This window comes from Penicillium cataractarum (assembly GCF_028827025.1).
Source record: "Penicillium cataractarum strain IBT 29864 chromosome Unknown utg000005l, whole genome shotgun sequence".
Lineage (NCBI taxonomy): Eukaryota > Fungi > Ascomycota > Eurotiomycetes > Eurotiales > Aspergillaceae > Penicillium > Penicillium cataractarum.
The window spans coordinates 5,128,161-5,142,978 of NW_026622741.1; the positions used below are offsets into that span (position 1 = coordinate 5,128,161).

Genomic DNA, 14,818 nt, shown 5'->3' on the forward strand with positions numbered 1-14,818 from the left:
TTTGAAGAGATTTGGTTGAATTATCATAATCGCATTACTTATTGCAGTTTCAATTCGGTTTTAATTGGAATTTCTATCCCTCAGAGAAGTATCTATTCTGCTTAGTTTGAACTGGATATACTAGGTTCAGGACTTAAAGCGTGTCTGTCAATGGATTGGACCTGAGATTTGACTTTCCAGCTCTATGTCAAGCAAAGATACCTTCTTCTGGTATGATGCTTCTCTTTTGCATTTATAATATTAGTAAAATTCATTTCATTAGTGCTAACGACTGATCCTTTTCATACAAGAAAATGGCACTGTGAGACGGCACGTGACCACTCTTAACCCCGGATCTCCGATGACGGAAGGCTTTTGAAGCTTCGAAGCTCGTTGACTCAAAGTTGGGACATTTTCCCATCTGCGACCATGCTGCTTCGAACAAGCCTGAGGGCTCGCCTACTACGGCCTGCTGGCTTTCGCGTTGTGCGCTTCAAGTCTTCAGCACCGCTTATTCGTATCGACAATGGTACCTTCTACAAGCAATACCCGACCGAAGACAATGCCGCGACCAACCTCCCTCTGTACCCGAACCTGAACTTCACTCTGCCCTCCGACGTGGTAACCTCTCCGCAGAATGAAACCTCCCTGCAGCATTGGGCCGTCATTGGACCTTCCGGGCGAACGGATCTACTCGACATTTTCCGTGGCCAGCACATCTCAATTCCTCCCACCGCCCGATCATATCCCTACCTCCTCTCCGATGAAATTGCTGCGAAGGACCCCAAGCTGCGCATTATTGGGAATGCGATTCAATACATTGGGTTCAGCGGTGAAGGCTCCGGTGCCATTGGAGGCACTCGCGGCGCATATCTGAGTGCGCGCTATGAGAGTCTTCGCGAGGAGACCGATTGGACGGTGGAGCAGTTCCTACGGGGACAGACATCGTTGAATCCCCCAGAGGGAGAAGAAAATGGCACCTTGAAGGATGAGCAGTTGCTGCAGGAAGTCGTCACTGATCTGCACCTCGAATCGCTGCTTAACATGCCAGTCGCAAATCTGAGTAACGGACAAACGAGACGGGCACGTATTGCCAAGGCCCTGCTGGAGAAGCCGGAACTGTTGCTCCTAGATGAGCCATTCAGTAAGCTGCCACGCAGTTTCACATGGTGACTTTGTATTAATACTAATCTTTTTATTTTAGTGGGATTGGACCCGGCCACTGCCCGAAGTATCTCAAACCTGCTTCACCGACTGGCAGAGAAACAATCACCCCGGCTGGTGCTAGCACTTCGCCCTCAGGATCGCGTGCCAGACTGGATTTCCCATATAATCATGGTGGGCAATAATCACCAGGTCCTTCAACAAGGGACAAAGTCGGACATTCATGCGACTCTTGAAGCTTGGCAGACGATGCCCGTAAAAGGATACAGAATTCCCAAGGACACTGAAAAAAGAGACAAATTACTTGAATTCCGCGCCCACATGGAATCTGGGAATCTCGACGAGCAATTACTCCAGGACTTTGCGTTGAACCAGACCAAAAAGTCTTCCAAACAAGGCGCAACATTTTTGGGCGGAGAGGCTCTCATTGAATTGGATGGGGTTCGTGTCCAGTACGGCGACAAGGTCGTGCTGGGTGACTGGAAACAGAAAGTGGACGACGAGATCAAGGATGGCCTTCACTGGCGGGTGCGCCGAGGGCAACGTTGGGCAATTCTTGGTGCCAACGGTTCCGGGAAGACGACGCTGCTGTCCTTGATCACGTCGGACCATCCACAAGCATACTCACAGCCTATTAAAATGTTCGGTCGCTCTCGTCTTCCCGAGGCGGGCAAGCCCGGAATCTCCATTTTTGAACTTCAGTCTCGCATGGGTCATTCATCACCTGAGATTCATGCCTTCTTCCCGCGCCAGTTGACAATCCGCCAGGCTCTGGAGTCGGCCTTTGCGGAGACTTTCCTGTCAAAGCCCAATTTGGATCACGAGAAAGATCTCGATGTGAGCGCTGCCCTTCGTGCGTTTAAGGCTGAGCTTGACCCCAACGCATCCCATGAAGAAGCACCGCTGGTTTCTCTAGATAAGATGTTCCCAAGACTCGAACCGGAAGGAACAAAGCCAAAGAAGAAGCCTGCCACGAGTTTCTATATGCCCTTGGAATACCAGGTTGACTACGCCGACAACGTCAAGTTTGGTGAGCTGAGCACGGCACAGCAACGAATCGTGTTGTTCTTGCGTGCGATGATCCACAAACCGGACATTGTCATCCTTGACGAACCCTTCTCGGGCTTGACAGCCTCACAGCGCGATAAGTGCTTACAGTTTATCGACAAGGGAGAGGCCCTTCCCGGCTCGGCTCTTCCCCGTGGCATCCAATTACGACACCGCGGTCTATCGGAGGACCAGGCCTTGGTTTTGATCAGCCACGTGAAGGAGGAAATCCCCGACAGTGTGCGATATTATATGCGCCTACCGTCGGAACTAGGCGAAGGCGCTGAACCTGTCGATTTCCGTGCCGGCATGCTCAAGAGTTCCAGTGTTTTGAGTGACCCCAAAGTTTGGGATTTGGTGTGGTCCCCAGCTGAACGATTCTCAGAAAAGAGCCAGAAGACTACCATGAATCGAAAGCCGGAGAATATCGCCAACGACGATTACGAGAGGTTTGGATATTACACGATATAGAGCATTTCTGATGTATAGCTACTTTAAGGTTGGGCTCTAGATTTATATGATAGAATCTCAATGTAACATAGTGGAATCCCCATATCACCTTTTCGAAAAGTCTAGCTAGATACGCTTTAACTACCGCTCTTTTGAAATCTAGTTAAATTACAGGGAGTAAAGCAGGAGCTGTTTATACGCCCAAGGCCCAGTCTCTCCTGCAAGCTGACTTTTTTGGCGTGCCACTTATAAGATCCTCTCTTCATATTGGGCCTCCATGAATGACTTCCAAGCAATTACCCAAACACCAATGCCCTGACCTCGATGCTTTCCCGCGGTTTCGCGTCGGCAGGGGTATTAGGATCAATGAATGCCGTATGTGCCGCACGCTTGGCCACTCCATCCTGGCTATCAAAACATTTGAGAAGAATCCTCTCGGTATCATCCACACCAGCGCAATATTTCCACTCTGTCTTGGAGTTGTATTTGACGCCCATAATTTCCCCATTGAAGGTTGGATACCGGTGTTGAATGGTAACAAATTCTTCGTCCTCGGTCGAGGTTGCAGAGGCAAATGCCAAGGGCGAAGATTCAACTACCCCGTTAATAGGTCGCCAGACATTGATGATACGATAGCGTTCACTCAGATACTTCTGCGCTAACTCCGGATCCGATACATGCTTTCGTACTCGCGATTGAGCAGACCATTCAGTTTGGTCTGCGTGGACCTGATTAACTGGTTGACGCGGGGCGTTGGGGTTCGCGCGACGTATAGTATGATCGAAAAAGATGATAGTGTGAGCACCGGGAACGGATTCAAGTAGCAGTCGCTCCACCTCGGGGTAGTAAATCTCCCGAATGGCTTCGTCGGAATTAAAGGTCTCGTATGTGGCTGAAGATGTGATGTTCTTCAAGACTTGAAATGCGTCTTGGTCGAGGGTGAAGTGATCTTCGTTTCCTCGGATGTCGTTGATGGGAACTGTGCGAACGTCGCTGGAATAATTGCGCCATGGTTCTCCAGCTGGCGGTTCCTCGACGTAGTTGTATGGAGATGTGCCATCCTGGGGTGCCTGGTAGAAGACCAGTTCTGCTTGGATGGCGGGATTTGCCATCGTATGTAGCCCTGATTTCTGGGGGTTAAGAGGTAGATGTTCGGATGAAGACGAAATTATATGGGAGCATAGCACTATGTGCCTTGACAAGCGCTATTTATTATTCGTATTCTTCGCTGACATTTTATGACCCGCAGCCTCCGAGTCTAGAGTATTCGAAGAATGACGGTTTCTTTCCGCTCGGGATTTGAAATCACACAATCAGGACGCATTCGGCATTTGCTTGTATAGTGGGAGACCAAATTCACAGTATATGTAAATACCAGAGCAAAGATATAGCTTAGGTCTTCTTCAGTCATGATATCTGAAATATTTTTCTACTCGTGATCCTCGATAACTTAGGCATTATACTAGGTTGATCCCTCAAAGCATGGCCAATAAGACGAGGATTTTGGCAGAAATTCGCCTTATACCCAAGAATTAGTTGATAAATCACATTAATCCCGTAGATTAAGAACTCCAGTTCCACTTCTCTTGACAAGCACACCGTGCAAGTACGGGAACGTCGAAAACGAGGCAGCCATCTCAAGATTGTTCTCGGCCCAGCCTCCATCCTCCTCCGCAGCCTTCACCAGAATCTGGGCTGTATCCTGATTCAATCGACAATCACCAATGAAAAATGCCCAGCCACAGACCATATATACTTGCTGGAAGACTCGGGCCAAAATGCTTCCTTTAGGCTTTGTCCACGGATTTGCCACATGTTCGCAAATCAGCATGCGACCACCTGGACGAAGAAGCTTATAGAGCTCAGATGCCGCAGTTTCAGGATCCGAAATGCTGCATAGAGCCCGAACACAGATGATAGTGTCAAAAAGAGAATCGCCTTCTTCCCAGGAAGTAATAAATCCACCACGAAGAAGTTCTTTGACTATTTGGTCGGTACTTGCGCCTGCAGCCAGGATTTGATACTTATCGTGCAGATTCTGGTCATTGGCTTGTGATTGAAGCTTCTGGTGGAGATCGATGCATGGTTCAGCGCCGTATATCTTTGTTATTTGGGGACCTTTTAGAGATGACATCTGCGAGCCGCTTCCGGGTCCTACCTCCAAGACGACCCCCGTTGCCTGGGAGAGGATTGGGGGAATCAGTCCGGCTGAGAGAGATGGAGGTGTGCCAGGTGGCTTGGGAGCTGGAATGGCGGATTAGACATGAAATGAGAGGCTGGTTGCGTGGAAAATGCAGGCATACCTGAAAATTCAAGCCAAAGGGAGGAGAATGCCGTTCCACGGATCTTCTGCCATTGGCTAGCGGACAAGGGAATATCTCCCTTCGCTATAGTTGTGAAGACAGTTTTCACATAATCTGGTTTCGAGTCAGTCGTTGGAATTAAAATGGTCGCATTTCTCGAGCAAGGGATAGGCAACATACGATATATCGCTGACTTTAGCATCAAGGTGGGCTCAAAAAGAGACCAGGCCCATTGCGAGGTTAGAGAACTCATGATTGCAATCTCAGAGGTTGCAGAGAAAGTCAAGTTGATTGAAGTGTGAAATTCCGCCGAGAACCAGTCATGATCTTGCCGAAAAGCGGGGACTTTGTCTTCTGTTCGGATCAAAGGCCGATTCGGCGATTGCTCTATCAGGGCGTGGATTATAATCTGCCGTTCCAGTACAGCATTATCCTCTTTAGTTTACTTTCAGGAACCCTAATTGTGAGCAAGATTTTAGCAAACAAGACCAAGCAAAGCTCCAAGAGTGACATCAAAAGCCGAGACATATCTTGAAGGTGTAGGTGTTTGGCCAATGAGAGGCCGTGTGGCGCCACTCGGCCTTTGAATTGATAGGTGATAGATAATATGATGGTTCGAAATCCAGCCAGTCATTTGTCGTAACTATAAAAGAGAGCCTTACTGTCATCAAGCCCAGTGAATTGGTAAACATCCATCTCATTGTTGACTTCCGAGAATGTCCTTCGGCAACGTTTTTAAAAGGACCCTCCCATGGGTACAATCACCACTCATCGCCAACGCCCCCATGAGCGGCGCTGCACTCAGCGAGCTTGCCATTGCCGTTAGTCGTGCCGGAGGACTAGGCCAAATCGGCTTCCTGGATGATATGCACCAGCTATCAAACGAGCTACAAATGGCGCGTGACAAACTACAAGATCTCATAGCGACCCTTCCCGATCCGCAGGTTTTACCCATCGGAGTTGGCGTGATAGTCTTCGGGTCCCCGATGGAAGCATGGATGAGGCTTTTCAAAACGCACAAACCGGCTGTGGTCTGGCTTTCGTTCGCTGGGGCAAATGATATTCGACAGTGGACTGAAGCAATTCGTCAGGCATCGCCAAAATCGCAGGTGTGGGTTCAATTGGGTAGCGTGCAAGCAGCTTTGGAAATCGTACAAGCATGTCATCCGGATGCATTGGTTCTACAAGGCAGTGATGCTGGTGGTCACGGCCACCAGGACGGTGCTAGTATCGTGAGCCTCATACCTGAGGTCACGGATACGCTCCTTCATCATGGGAACGGCGATATTCCCTTGATCGCGGCCGGCGGAATCGTTGATGGCCGAGGTACTGCTGCAGCACTAGCTCTCGGCGCATCGGGGGTCGTGATGGGAACGAGATTCCTATCAGCACCAGAAACACGTATTCCGCAAATATATCGTGATGCAATCTTTAAGGCTTCTGACGGTGGACAAGCGACGGCACGATCACGGGTATTTGACGAAATTTGGGGGCCCAATTTCTGGCCAGCTACTTATGACGGACGGTGTCTCCGGAATAGGGTGTATGATCAGTATGCATCGGGTATGGATATCAAAAAGATTCGAAGTTGGCTGGCCTCGGAAATGAATGGGTCGGGCTCTGAGTCCCTGGATGTTCACGATATGGGTAGTTTATGGGCCGGGACAGGTGTTGGGATGGTGAATTCGATGCAAAGGGCGGGTGATATCGTTCAGACAGTACGAGATGTTGCCTTGAAAAGAATTGGATCCCTCGCTCGAGAGGAGTGAACCAGTAACATAGTAAATAATTAGCTGTACGATGCAGCAATCATCACGGCCTGGTTTATCGCCGTTTATGTGGCTCTTTTTGTCTGAATTTCAACCCACAAGCCCTGAATCAAAACCGAAGAATCTCCATTCAAGGAACTCAAAGAGGGCGGAGATAATGATCAGCTCTTAGCGGTTCCGATTCTAGCGAACGGAGAAAAGGTCATATTATATATGCTTCCACTTTATCTCTTTTGAATCGTCTTTTCAGACAACTTTAGAATGAGTTTGCGGATGATCTTGTAGAGCATGTTTGTCATAGTTATTTTGAAGTGTTGTCAAGCTAGGTTGGGCGGGAACTATAAGACAGCCTGAATGGAGCGCTGGATTAACTATCATTCATTATACCAGCTCTGTTTATACTTTTGAACAGTATCTGCGCTCTCATAATTTATTGCATCGCATCCTTGGAGACTATTCACTCGTTCCCCAGAGGGAACTAGTCCAACCCGATCTGGGACCGCCGCAAAAAAGGTCAATACCCAAAACAGAATCGGACAAGTATCCAGTATAGTCGGTTATGTTAAATGTCCCATGGGTGAAGACCACCAAGCTAGAATAGTCGTCTTAATTGATACTAGTTCCTAAGTCCCTATTTCCTACAATTCCTTCCTTCCTCTCCTCGCACTTTTGACTTCTCTACCACCACCACCACCACCTAATAACCTTCACGATGAAATATCTAAGTGCTCGTCTTAAACGCTACCTCAAGCGGCCTCACAAAATAAACAAGGAGATTAACCTTTGTTCTGAGGTCTTCCCTACCAACAAGCTCCCCGGGCTCCCCCCAGAGCTGTTCTTGTCAATATCCGATTTTCTTTCGGTCGTTGACCTGATTTGTTTGTCACTTTGCAATCGTCGACTTCGGGAGCTATCATTACGACAAATCAGCCGGCAGTCTCCTCTCACAGAACAGGAGAAGCTTTCGGTCTTGAATCGATTGGAACGAGGTTCTCCAGAATACTTTGCTTGCGATAGATGCAACGTTCTCCATCAACTACCGTGTGTGGATAAGTGGTCGAATATCAAACGCCGCTGGGAAATATCTCGACAGAAAAGGGCCGCCGCGAGAAGCGCCAGACCAGTTTATAAGCCACCTTCATTGCCCAATATCCCTTACGTTGACTATGATGCTGGCTACCGACAGTTGCTTTGGTACCAACAATATATATTTTGAGTTATTCTCTGTATGTTCTGGTATTTTCTATCGTGTTAAATTATATCAAGGACCTGACGACACAATATGAAGCTATTCTCCACTGCCCCTCAGGTATAACATCGTGTTTCCTTTGCCTTTTGATGACAATGTGTATATTGAAAAGCTAAAGCTCTTGAAATGGCCGCCCTTTCTTTTTGAGTGGAAGCAATTGTTGACACAACGCCAGCAAGACAGAGCCCATGAGGCTAACAGCCTTTTGCCCCGGATAATAGCAGGTCCAATCCGTGGTGGCCGAAGACAGCCACTTCAAAACAGCGAGGTAGGAAGATGCAGCAATTGGATCTTCGGTTTCGATGACACTCTGGTAAATTATCTGAGCTGGTGCGAAGGTATACAAGCCGAGGTATCTACAGAAAGATACCGATAAGACAGTGATGGTGAGTTTAGATGATGGTAATGGACTCTGCAGCTCCAGGAATTCACGTACCTCGATGCCCAAGCACGAGGTCCTCGGCCCTCCACAATGGCCTCTCTGACTAGTTCGCAGTATGCAAGCGCTGTTTCCCGAGACACCTGGGACAGTGCCCTGTGGCGTTTCTCTTGTTGCCGTATCTCCAAGTGCATGACAATAATATATCCATAGAATAAGAGATCCGCGAAGATCCATCGGCATGCTTCTGTGCGAGCTTTCTGGAAATGCGCCTTCTGCAAGAGGGTGTATCAGAAAGGATACTCATAATTCAATTTTAGGCAATATTACGCACAACATCCCAGCTGTTGAGAATTCCTATTATCTCCATCTGAGCCGTTTCGAGCAAGTCGTCTGAGTGACTCAGTGCGTCAGATGGCGAAGGTGTCTGTGTACTCCAGATTCGCAATGCAGCGAATATTATCCGCATTGATACGACAAAGTATAGCTGTTTCATTTCCGTGTTGGGAATATTGAAGGTATCACATGATAGAGTCGGAAAATCAACTTTTGGCCGGGAAATGGACATGACTGAAGACCTGTCAAGCATTAGCCGAAAGCAGCAGTCTCTCTGAATCAATTCCCAGAAGACGTATCTCTTCTCTTCGGCATTCTGCTCAATACTATGAGACTCTCGCGAGAAAGGGGTTTTGTCTGCATCGATATCCAAATATCCGAGTGCGCTTGCCAATTGACAGCATTTATTAAAATAGAACCAGGAGGCCTTTGTGTCCATAAAAATGATCATAATATCGGACTTTGAGCAACAGCCAATGAATCAGCCCTTGTAATAAAGACTTGATCACAGTGAGGAAATTCTGAAGAGGACGAACGAGGGGATAATTACCAACAGTAGACAGGCAAAAATGTCAAGCGAGGTGGCAGGAATATTTTGCTTCCAATATCTGGTGAGCACGCATAATTTTTGATAAATCGGTTCGGCGAATTGGCCAGCTAGGTGCAAATCGGAGTCTATACTGGAGCCGTAGAAAAGCGCACAATAGTAGGCGATAAGGAGCGTTCTTGAGAACTGGAGGTGAGGGCTTCCTATATTATCAGTCATGTAGTATAGAAGACTCCTCTCCACTTTTGTTGCATGTAAGAGAACATCGAACTCGCTAAAGAAGTCTAATTTGTCTAGTCAATATAAAAGTTTTATCGGATTATCTCAGTTTTCCGAACCTTTCATCCATTTCCTTTGAATAGCTGGGGAGGGCATGGCAAGGTTGGGGAAATCGACAGAGTCTTGATTTGGAGATTGCGAAAAGGTTTGAGTAGCCTCGGTGACCTTTTGGTCAATGCTATCCAGCATGCCACATAAGTCATGTTCCTGTGCTTCATCTACACAAGAGTCCTCGAGGCTACGAATGAAATTGTGTGAAATGAGTTTGAGATCTCTCACGCGTGAGAATATATAGCTTCTGGCGGATGGGCTAGCAGTGCCGGTGAGAAGAGGTGTGTGAACAGACGAATGAGTCACGTTAGATGGAGTGGATTCGTAGTTGCTCGACGGGCTTTCGATGAACGTTGAAGGATCTTGCTCAAGCGCGTTTATTACTGGGTCACGAACTGGAGATGGTGGCGCAGCTTCTCGTTGATACGGCGGAGTTCCGTTGTCGTGCGACAACCTTCTTCGATTAATGTACTGCCTAATTTTAATAAGACAAATGATCGCTCGGGAATTAAAAGAAGAATCTCACTTCGACTTTCTCGGCCTTTGTTTTCGAGAATCATATTGGCAGCGGAACTTGCGGGACAAGCACGGAGTACATGCTGGCTCAACCCGATCACAGCGGACTTTCCGTTGGCGACAGGAACGGCACTAAAAGAATGAGTAAGAAATTGGATTACTGTGCAGAAAGAAGTTGTATGATTAACACTAATTTCATTGACGCCCATCTTTTGTGTTTGCTTGATGAGCCAGAATTCGCCAGATAAGTCGGAAAGTAAACCCCGAAATGTGCGGGGTTGGTGATCTTAAATACGCTAATGCAGTCGGCTCGGTCTTACCGATGTCAAACCAAGCTGGAAATCTGGTTATAATTTATCCATGATGTATTGTACATCGACAGACTGAAAGCTACGTAGTAGTACAGTATGAATTCACACTTCGATCCTCGGGAGACTGAGGGAAGCTCCCCCCACACCACCAATGCGTATTCTATGCTCGCTCTTCTCCTTCTTTGAAGCGATCCATGGATTCTCCTCGGTACCGGGATGGACGATGAAGATGGGAAAGTCACTAGATTGTATCTGTAGCTGCAGCCGATGTCCCCTTTGCACACGATATGCGTTATCGTCAAGTAGTAGAAGTACCTCGGGCCCCATCCTTTTATCGATCACTGCCCGACCGAACGAAATCGGATGGGTCGTTCCGTCGGGATAAACGTCCTGTAGCTTCGCAAATAGGTGCGTAGAGGGCCCCAAGAAGTCAAGATCCAGCTGAAGCGTTGGCTGTCCGCAAAAATCAAAATTCTCCGCGAAAGGCTCCGTGCGGAAGGTCAGGACATCGTCACGGTTGGCCATTTCTCGTTCATCCGGATATGCTGCAAGCAGATACCAGAGGGCCTCAACATCGAAGGATGTCGGCACCGGGCTGTTTGGGTCGTGCACCCAGGATAACGTCGTTGCAAGGTTGGTTATTTCCTCATTCATCAACATTTGGTAGCCTATATCACTCTTTGTGGACGAGAGAGTAAACTTCACCGGATGACATGGAGGCGGATACTCGGTCGAGCTCTGCCATCCGACATGACCTAGATGCCAGCGAGCCCTCACTCGGGGCACTTGAGGCCTGATCTCGTTGACAAACTCATCAAAGAAATCTGCCACCTCGCCACATTCGTCCGAAATTCTCCTTTCTCTTGCGTCCTCATTCATGTATGCGATCTTACTCGAATCACCCACATTTTCGAGCAAAAACGCTGCATGGTCGGCAGAGTTTGCTCGTAGGTAATGGAGATTGCGGTTCGCCAAGCTCCTGAAATGTCTCCAATCCCGCATCCCCGCTGGAGCTAGGCCAGGGTCATACCAGTTTTGCCAGTGCAGGATCGGTATATTAGTCGTATGATATGGATGGCGGTCGCCGTAAGGGTTGAACCAGCCCTGATGATAGATTCTCTCACCTAGCATCTTAGTGGCAGAGATGTTTTTTCCAAGTACATCGCCAGCTTTTCCAACGACATTCTGGGCAGTATCAGCCGCCCAGTCGATTGCGGCAAGGTAACCGTTGTTATTCGTCCAGATTTGGAGAAGATCGTTGACAGACGACAGAGACGGGACATCCTGCTGCCACCTAGATGCAACGTGCCTTGCTCCCATATCGACGGATGTCGCTTGGGGAACAGCGGCTTTGATGGCCGGATGACCACTAGCTACTGCAGCCCAAGCCGTGAAGCCATAGTATGACACACCTGTAACTCCAACGCGACCGTTCGACCACGGTTGTTGCGTGATCCACTCGACAGTATCGTACGCGTCGTTAACATCATAAGTGTAGGGTAGCGTCTCCCCGGTGGAACGATGTTTGCCGCGTACATCTTGGCTGATGAATGCATAACCGCGACTCATATAGTATTTTGCTTCGTGCTTGAGGGATGTATAGTCGCTAGACTTGTCATATGGTGTTCGAACAAAGATGGCTGATAGCTTCGGGCCATCTAAATTGGGAGGCAGGTAAACGTCTGTAGCCAGTGTCACACCGTCTCGGGTTGGTATGTGGAACTCTTTAGCCAGAGGAGAACTATCCTCTGCTGTCAAGACTTGGATGATTTTGATAGCCATGGTGCCAGGGTGACGACTGCTCTTTGTTGTCTGAAACTCAGTAATTATGACAAAGAGGACCCCAATTTATGTTTCTTTTCCTTGGGTCTCTGCTTTGATATCCGTCGGTGGATATTCATGCATTCAATGCCCTTCCGGCTGTTCTGGTATTTGAGCTATACGAGCCATTTGATGGTGATTAATCAATTATCCGTAGCAGCGGAGTTACCGAGGTCATCTCGACTTCTCGGACTGTCCGATAACAGGGCGCCGTTTGATTACAGAGTCTCTGTTTCACAATTAAGATAAATACTACTTGTCTACTTTGATGCCGGGGCTTCACCACACAGGCTCATGCAACAAGCTGCAGTGAACACAATGAAGGATCACAGTAAGGGCATGACCTAGCCCTTCCCGGGAATATCACTAACACGGAAGTTAGAATATATGTTATCTAGACTTATCACGGCGGACCCCGGTCTTCCGCGGCCGTATACCAGAGAACCATACTGGTTGCGAATTCCCCACACCCTTGGAGAACACCAATCCCCCACCTTGGCCCCGGACACTGATGTTGTCGTGATTGGCTCTGGTATCACAGGCGCAAGTGTCGCGCATAATCTACTTGAAGGCGACGACACTATCCGCGTGACTGTACTGGAAGCGCGCTCGCTTTGTTCGGGTGCCAGTGGCCGAAATGGCGGACATATGGTGGCGTATGGGGGCACAGACTATGATCTTTTGAAGACGAAATTGGGAGTGGAGGAAGCCCTTCAAGTCATTGATTTCACGTTCCACACTCTTGATGACCTCGTGACACTGATCCGTCAACATGGCTGGGAGGAAGACAGCAAGTATCGAGGTGTGACCCGTATCCGGACTTTCGGAGATGTGGAGACTTTGGAAGCTGCCCGGAGAAGTATTGCGGAGTTTGTCGCTCAGCGGCCGGATATGCAGGGGTTTTACAAATTCATTGACCCGGAAGAGGCCCGAAAGGTATATTCTCTCCCCATTTGAACAACTCAGCGGGCAGCTCATCAGGACAATTAGGATCACGGGCTGCATGGTGTCACAGGCGCTCTTCTTTTCTCGGCTCATGCTTTGTGGCCGTACAAGCTTGTGGGCAAGGTGTTTGAACGACTCGTCAAGGAATATCAGTCAAGATTTCAATTGGAAACAAACACTCCGGCTTTGTCTTTGCAGTATGAAAAGAAATGCTGCTGCACAGAGCCTTGTTACACTATAAACACACCACGAGGCGCTATCCGAGCAACCCATGTTGTCTACGCCACGAATGGTTATACGGGTCATCTTCTTCCTGAGCTCCGGGGTCCGTTATACGCCCATCAAGGCTCTATGACGGTCCAAAACTTCGGACCGGAAGTTCCTAATAATGGCGGGCAGTATACTTGGAGCCATCATCATCAGCCCCGCCACAATCCTGCAACCACGACCACGACATTCGGGACATACTATCTCCAGCAAAATGCCGAATCGGGGTACTTTTTCTTCGGAGGGGAGCGGACAACAGCAGAGCAGAGCCTCAGCACCGATGATACACTCCCTACACCGGGGACTACGCAGCATCTAGAATTAAAACTCGCGTCATTATTAGGAAAGCAGCCCAAGTCAGCTCAATTGATCAGTGAATGGAGCGGCGTGATGGGCTACACAGCGGACAAACTCCCGCTTGTGGGCCCGGTCCCTGAGGAAGTGAGTCACAGAAGCGGAAAAGGAGAATGGATAGCAGCCGGGTTCAATGGCATGGGAATGTGTTATGCCTGGCGCTCCGGAAAAGCAGTGTCGAAGACAATCTTAGGCGAAAAGATGAGCGATTGGATTCCCAAGGCATTCATGTTATTGGCTGAGCGGCTTAATCGGAACCTTCTCACGGAAGCCAGCGTGGAGGAGTTGATGAGATACTTTCCACCGGCATCCTCGAAAAGAAATCAGACGGCACTTCTTTAGCCGCTAGCCAATGTTCTAAAGTGACTTTTGAATCTGTTCATCGCGAGTTGCGTATTTACGTAATCTTAAACCAAATGAACAACTTCACAACATGTAGCAAATGCGGTTTCTAGGCCCCTGATTATTAGTAATGAGAGGTTGCCTTCACTTGATACTCCTGGGTAAGAACCTTCTTAGTGGAAGACGAAGTATACAGTAGTAATTGAGAGCGAGATTACAGTACAGTGGAACCGCAAAAGTTTCCGACCACCCCCTTCACCACCTGACATACACCGCATTTGCTGGAAATTGTGACCCATGATAAATACAAATCAAAAACGTAGAATTTATGGGTTTACATTCAAATCCTCCCAGTTATAACGTATAATTGGAGATCAGCCATTGTTTCGATTAAAATTTGGGAATACTGGTGGAGATCCGGAAATGTTTATTGCAGGCAGAACATTATGTAAGCAGGGGGTGTTCGAAAGCTTTTGGGTGGTGTTCTGGGATTTACCGCTTGCTTATGATGTACGTTAGTCTTCATTTTTCATTTCATGATGAAAGTACAAAAAAGTACGGAACCCAGTACATACAGGAAGCCCGATTTCGTAAGCGGATCTTGCGGAGCGAGGAAATTAACTATGGCGCTCGGTATGTCCACTGCACTTTCGGACTATCCGAACACTGTTAGTGTTGCTATGAGCCGAATTGCCGCGTCTTGCGTTCT

General features: G+C 48.2%; 6 protein-coding genes across 6 annotated transcripts; 3 read left to right on the forward strand and 3 right to left on the reverse strand.

The window, feature by feature from the left end:
• Positions 1-408: 408 nt before the first annotated feature.
• N7496_007559 (putative ABC transporter) lies at positions 409-2,661 on the forward strand (the record flags this gene model as incomplete). Its single annotated transcript, XM_056700488.1, has 2 exons — positions 409-1,123; positions 1,184-2,661. 2 exons carry the CDS (start codon positions 409-411, stop codon positions 2,659-2,661), a joined length of 2,193 nt encoding a protein of 730 aa, XP_056555901.1.
• A 275-nt stretch (positions 2,662-2,936) lies between these two features.
• Positions 2,937-3,752, reverse strand: N7496_007560 (uncharacterized protein; the record flags this gene model as incomplete). Its single annotated transcript, XM_056700489.1, has 1 exon — positions 2,937-3,752. The coding sequence occupies one exon, from the start codon at positions 3,750-3,752 to the stop codon at positions 2,937-2,939; it is 816 nt and encodes a 271-aa protein (XP_056555902.1).
• A 437-nt stretch (positions 3,753-4,189) lies between these two features.
• On the reverse strand, positions 4,190-5,196 carry N7496_007561 (class I SAM-dependent methyltransferase; the record flags this gene model as incomplete). Its single annotated transcript, XM_056700490.1, has 3 exons — positions 4,190-4,884; positions 4,944-5,057; positions 5,124-5,196. The coding sequence occupies 3 exons, from the start codon at positions 5,194-5,196 to the stop codon at positions 4,190-4,192; spliced, it is 882 nt and encodes a 293-aa protein (XP_056555903.1).
• Positions 5,197-5,659: 463 nt separating this feature from the next.
• On the forward strand, positions 5,660-6,712 carry N7496_007562 (nitronate monooxygenase; the record flags this gene model as incomplete). The annotated part of the gene is made up of 1 exon (XM_056700491.1): positions 5,660-6,712. The coding sequence occupies one exon, from the start codon at positions 5,660-5,662 to the stop codon at positions 6,710-6,712; it is 1,053 nt and encodes a 350-aa protein (XP_056555904.1).
• Positions 6,713-10,482: 3,770 nt separating this feature from the next.
• On the reverse strand, positions 10,483-12,162 carry N7496_007563 (CocE/NonD family hydrolase; the record flags this gene model as incomplete). The annotated part of the gene is made up of 1 exon (XM_056700492.1): positions 10,483-12,162. The coding sequence occupies one exon, from the start codon at positions 12,160-12,162 to the stop codon at positions 10,483-10,485; it is 1,680 nt and encodes a 559-aa protein (XP_056555905.1).
• A 357-nt stretch (positions 12,163-12,519) lies between these two features.
• Positions 12,520-14,109, forward strand: N7496_007564 (NAD(P)/FAD-dependent oxidoreductase; the record flags this gene model as incomplete). The annotated part of the gene is made up of 3 exons (XM_056700493.1): positions 12,520-12,532; positions 12,584-13,137; positions 13,192-14,109. 3 exons carry the CDS (start codon positions 12,520-12,522, stop codon positions 14,107-14,109), a joined length of 1,485 nt encoding a protein of 494 aa, XP_056555906.1.
• Between the last annotated feature and the right edge of the window lie 709 nt (positions 14,110-14,818).